This window comes from Dipodomys ordii, unplaced genomic scaffold, assembly GCF_000151885.1.
Source record: "Dipodomys ordii isolate 6190 unplaced genomic scaffold, Dord_2.0 Scaffold27, whole genome shotgun sequence".
NCBI lineage: Eukaryota > Metazoa > Chordata > Mammalia > Rodentia > Heteromyidae > Dipodomys > Dipodomys ordii.
The window spans coordinates 10,095,775-10,100,292 of NW_012267243.1; the positions used below are offsets into that span (position 1 = coordinate 10,095,775).

Here is a 4,518-nt window from a genome sequence, read left to right on the forward strand (position 1 = left end):
AGCTGGTCAAAGCCCCCGATGATTTCATCAAACCTGAGAGCAAACAGACCAAGGAGGGAAAGGGAGGCAGGTTGATGGACAGGCAGGCAGGGGATGGGGTGCTTGGATTGGGCCAAGAGGCTGACTCTTCTAAGCAACATGTTCTGGTCAGGGGTGAGGGAGATCAACAGTTGGCAGTGTCTGTTCATTCCAGAGAACTAAAGAAAAGGTGCTGTGGATGGACCAATCAGAAAAAGGCATCTTCTCTGCTGATACAGCTCCCTGACTCTCAGAGATATTCCTCCTTCCCCCTCAGGGGTCCCCCTGGTTTAAAGTACTGGGTTTGAGGTGGACAAACATGCAGGATCCTTATGGACACATTCAGCCATTTCCATCATACCTTCAGAAGATGCCCAGCACAGAGTAACCCCCAAAGAATGGAGCCTAAACCCCACTGAGATCCTTCACTTGCTCTGCCTCTACACTTCTTCACCTTCCACTCTGTCACAGGACACTGCTAGGCTGAATAAAAAGGAAGAGCTATGGGAGCCTGCAAGTTGGGAAAGGAAGAGGACTGAGTGCCCCAATGGATAAATCCACCGGGACTCACAAGCCTTCCTCTTGTTAGTGTCTATTTCCTGAATTGAATGATGAGACTCTAAGAGTACATTTCAGTTCATTTTCTCCTTGAAGCTACTCTGGGTGCCCAGAGTCTGGGTTTTGCATCTCTAATACATCTTCCTCTGCTGAAGGATAACCAGTAAACAAGCATCAGTTTGTGACATCTGTAACCCTAGCTACTCAGGAGGCTGAGATGTAGGAGCACAGTTTAAAGCAAGTCCAGGCAGGAAAGTCCGTGAGACATTTCATGCCAATGAACTGCCAAAAATCTGACATGGAGCTGTGGCTCAAGTAGCAGAGCAGTAGCCTTGAGTGAAAAAGCTGAAGTGCAAGTCATGCTGTGGAAACTACATAAATAAATAAATGGAAAAATAAAATAAAACTAGTCAGTGTCCCCTGGCGCAGAGTGAAGGCCACAGGCCAGACCCACTGCAGGTGTAAGGACTCTTTGTTGTTGCGTTGAAAGACTGGAACTTGAACTCAGTACCTGATGCTGTGCTCATTGGCTGTTGCTCTCATAACTGAGCCATGCCTCCATCAGTTTAAGGACTCTTTTTTTTTTTTTGGTCGGTCGTGGGGCTTGAACTCTGGGCCTGGGCGCTGTCCCTCAGCTCTTCAGCTCAAGGGGAGCGCTCTACCACTTGAGCTACAGCACCACTTCCGGTTTTCTGGTGGTTTATTGGAGATAGGAGTCTCATGGTCTCTCTTGCCCGGGCTGGCTTTGAACCACGATCCTCAGATCTCAGCCTCCTGAGTAGCTAGGATTACAGGCATGAGCCACCAGCGCCCAGCAGTTTAAGGACTCTTGATAGTTGTTAGCCAGAGGATCTCACAGTGGGAGCACAAGTCAGGCAGCAGGGGCATTGCTGGGAGCCCCTTAGAGGCCCCCAGCTCAGGTCCCAGGCCGGGTCACTAACTCTGAAGGGCGATGCCAGCCTTCTGTGCTTCATCTATCAAGTGGCCCCCTCCCCCAGTCATTCTGGGTCACCCTGAGGTTGGGAACTCCTGCCTCTTCCTCTCTCCTCCCATTTCTTGGGGGATTTTTTCAACATGGTCCACCCAGAGCTCCCTTTTACCATTGTCTTCCTTAAGGAGCTGGTGAACCCAACACCCATTCTCTCCACCCCCAGTTCCCACCGAGACTCCTTGAAGATGATGATGTCACGCAGGGTTTCTGTGAAGGCCTCATAGTAGCCAGAGTCTGCGTTGAGCAGAACGCCGATCATCTGCACCGCCCCGCGGCTCAGGTTCCCCACCTGGATCAAGAACTCCTGCGAAGGCATGCAGGGAGAGAAGACGCACGGGTTAGGAGGTGCAGGGGCCCATAGGAGAGCCCTTGCTCTCCTCCCGGGGTAGCAAGGACAGGGTAGAATGGCAGGTGGCACCGGATGGGCCCCACCAGTGGACTGTGGGGTGCTGTCACTGTTGGTGGACAGGAGTCTCAGGACCAACCTTGGTGGAGAAGGAGTCGTACTTCTCTAGCACCCGGCTGCAGCTACTGGTCTTCAGTTCTTCCACAACCTGCCCAGGGGAGAAGGAGGAAGTGAGGACCATCAGCCCCAGGGAGCCTCAACCCTGCCCCGCCCAGCTCCCAGGATCCAGGCTTCCACATGGGTGTTTGCCTGGGGCACACATTGTGGGAATCCTGGATTCCAGGACTCTCACACACAGACGTGTGCTGATGGTGGACTTTCACCTGTATGGTTGGACACACAACTGACGTGTGAAGGTAAGAGCTCCAGATCCACTATTGGCCTTGGAGTTATGGGGAGTGGAGGTCTTCCTCCTCATTCTGGGTAAGAGGACATTTTTCTGCAGGCCACTAGGGGCGGTGTGGTGGCAGAAGGCCTGGCCCCTCTGAGCTGTGAGCAAGGCTGGATGAGAGTCTGAAAGCTGGACATGTTTATGGGGGCCTGTGTCAGCACACCACTCCTGAAAGGAGAGGACACTTGGCAGAGCCTCCCCTGAGGGCTGCCTGTCCCACAGAGCCCAGCTGCCCCCTGAGGTCACCCTGAGCAATGGGTCCGAGAAGAGAGAGGCGCGGTCCACACTGAGGACATGTCTGCAGACAGGTGGGCAAGCATTCCAGGCAGGGCCATCATCATTCTCACTTAGGACCGCACAGCTATCATGATAATAATTGTCATTTGAGCACTGACACTGTTCTTATCACATTACACAGGTCTTCTCACTTTTTCTTCACAAGTAACCTGGGAGTGAGGATCACAGAAGCTGGAGAAGGGACAAGTCTCTTGCCCTGGATTACACATTTTCAAGCTCAGCGCCTCAGGCCTGTGCCACCACGATGCTTTCACCAGCGACTACATTTGTTCAAGTCGGCATTTGTGGAGATATTTAAGGTCTGACAATGCACAGAGGCTGTTGTGTATGTGGCTCAGGTGAGAGATGAAGGCCAGACATCAGCCTGGAGTCTCAGGGAGGACTTCCCCTCCACTTAGGGGATCAGAGAAAACCCAGAGGATTTTGAGCCAAGTGGCTCTGAAGAAAGTGCCTGTGTCTTACCTTCCTCAGTGATTCATCAAAGAGCTGCTCCGCAGTCTTCCCCACCTCATCTTCCCGCACCTGGTAGCCTAGAAGGCCAGGATCATTTTGCACAGCCCCTGTACGCGCACGTACTCTGTTAACCAGTACCCAGGTCTGATTGTTACAGGGGCAGAACTCCTTGAGGGTCAAACCAAACTTGCTGACAAACTCCCTGGAGAGTCTAAAATGTGAATTGCAGATTATTCAGGAGTGGACATGGAAGCTACCAACCCCTCCCTGCTCCCAGCCCCTGATTTCTGCCTCCCCTGGGTTCTCTGGGGCTACTCCTGTCCTCCTTTCATGGAAGGGATTCTGGGTCCCCTGTCACTCTGCCAGGCTAACTCCATGGGGCTGGGAGGGGGCTGGCTGAGCCAGCCAGGGCCCTCATTCTTGTGGTCACATGACCACAGCCTGGGTTGCTGTGCTAGCCAAGCTTGCTCTCACTTTGAGGTCTGTAGACTTCAGACCTTCAGATGTGGCCACTGCAACCCCTGGAAATCCTATGAAGTTTACACAGGGAGTGTGCACTGGGTTCTTTTTCCCCGGAGGATGCCACTGATAAGTTCTCAAGGCTGAATGTTCCAATCGCCCCTTCCAGGATGACCTGCTCCATCCAGGAGCTCCCATGAGATACCATGGTCTCCCAGAACCATGCTCATAATCCAGTATCGGCTGTGCTTGGCTTTCCAAGGCATGGACCCTTTTGAATGATCCTTCAGCACTCAGGGAAGGTTTAGTTCTATTCTTTATGTGGATTAAGACATTGAAGCTGGGAATGGGTTCTGGGTAAACTTGGAGTTGCAAAATTAGGACAGGGTCCAACTTCTTAGTCTCCAGGAAAAGATACCAGGCACTGATGGGCCTCTTGCCATTGGCATTCTTGGAGATCACCTCTTGGCCTTTCTCATCTGCCTCTACTCCAGGAATCATACCTGTGGTTCGCAGGGATCCTCATGGCACCCAGCTCTATGTACCACTGAGCTCCAGGAACTCTGTGGGTCTCGATTCTGCCTCCTACACGTCCCGAAGCTTCCAGGACAGTCACCTAGATGAAAGAAAGCCATTGACTGGACTCAATAAGGTCGAGTTCCTTCTACATAGCACTCTCCTTCCCTCCTGGCAGGCCCAGGTTTACCACCCCTCCCACTCGGAGCTCTCCCCCTGCTATAGAAGCAGAACACTCACTTTCTGCTCCACTGGTCCAAGTCTGCACCTACACCTGTTCTTTGGTCCTAGCTCTGCTGGGATGCTCCCTTCTCCCCCTGTCCTTGCTCCCAGCCTGCACTCCTCAGGCCCTCACATACCTGGTGGCCAGCATCCTGCAGAATCTTGGCAGCGGTGAGCCCAGCCATGCCTGCTCCAATCACCACTATC

At 52.8% G+C, this 4,518-nt stretch overlaps 1 protein-coding gene across 1 annotated transcript in view; it reads right to left on the bottom strand.

The window, feature by feature from the left end:
* The window catches only part of LOC105985269 (L-amino-acid oxidase-like), an 8,927-nt gene extending 4,415 nt beyond the window's left edge, over positions 1–4,512 (bottom strand). Inside the window, exons 1-5 of the mRNA XM_013015744.1 lie at positions 4,449–4,512; positions 4,077–4,189; positions 3,124–3,325; positions 2,053–2,121; positions 1,738–1,871 (exon numbers count right to left, since the gene is read on the bottom strand). Of these exons, the coding sequence (XP_012871198.1) occupies positions 1,738–1,871; positions 2,053–2,121; positions 3,124–3,325; positions 4,077–4,189; positions 4,449–4,496 (566 nt within the window). The 5' untranslated portion in view covers positions 4,497–4,512. The remainder of the gene's footprint in view (positions 1–1,737; positions 1,872–2,052; positions 2,122–3,123; positions 3,326–4,076; positions 4,190–4,448) is intronic.
* Positions 4,513–4,518: the final 6 nt, after the last annotated feature.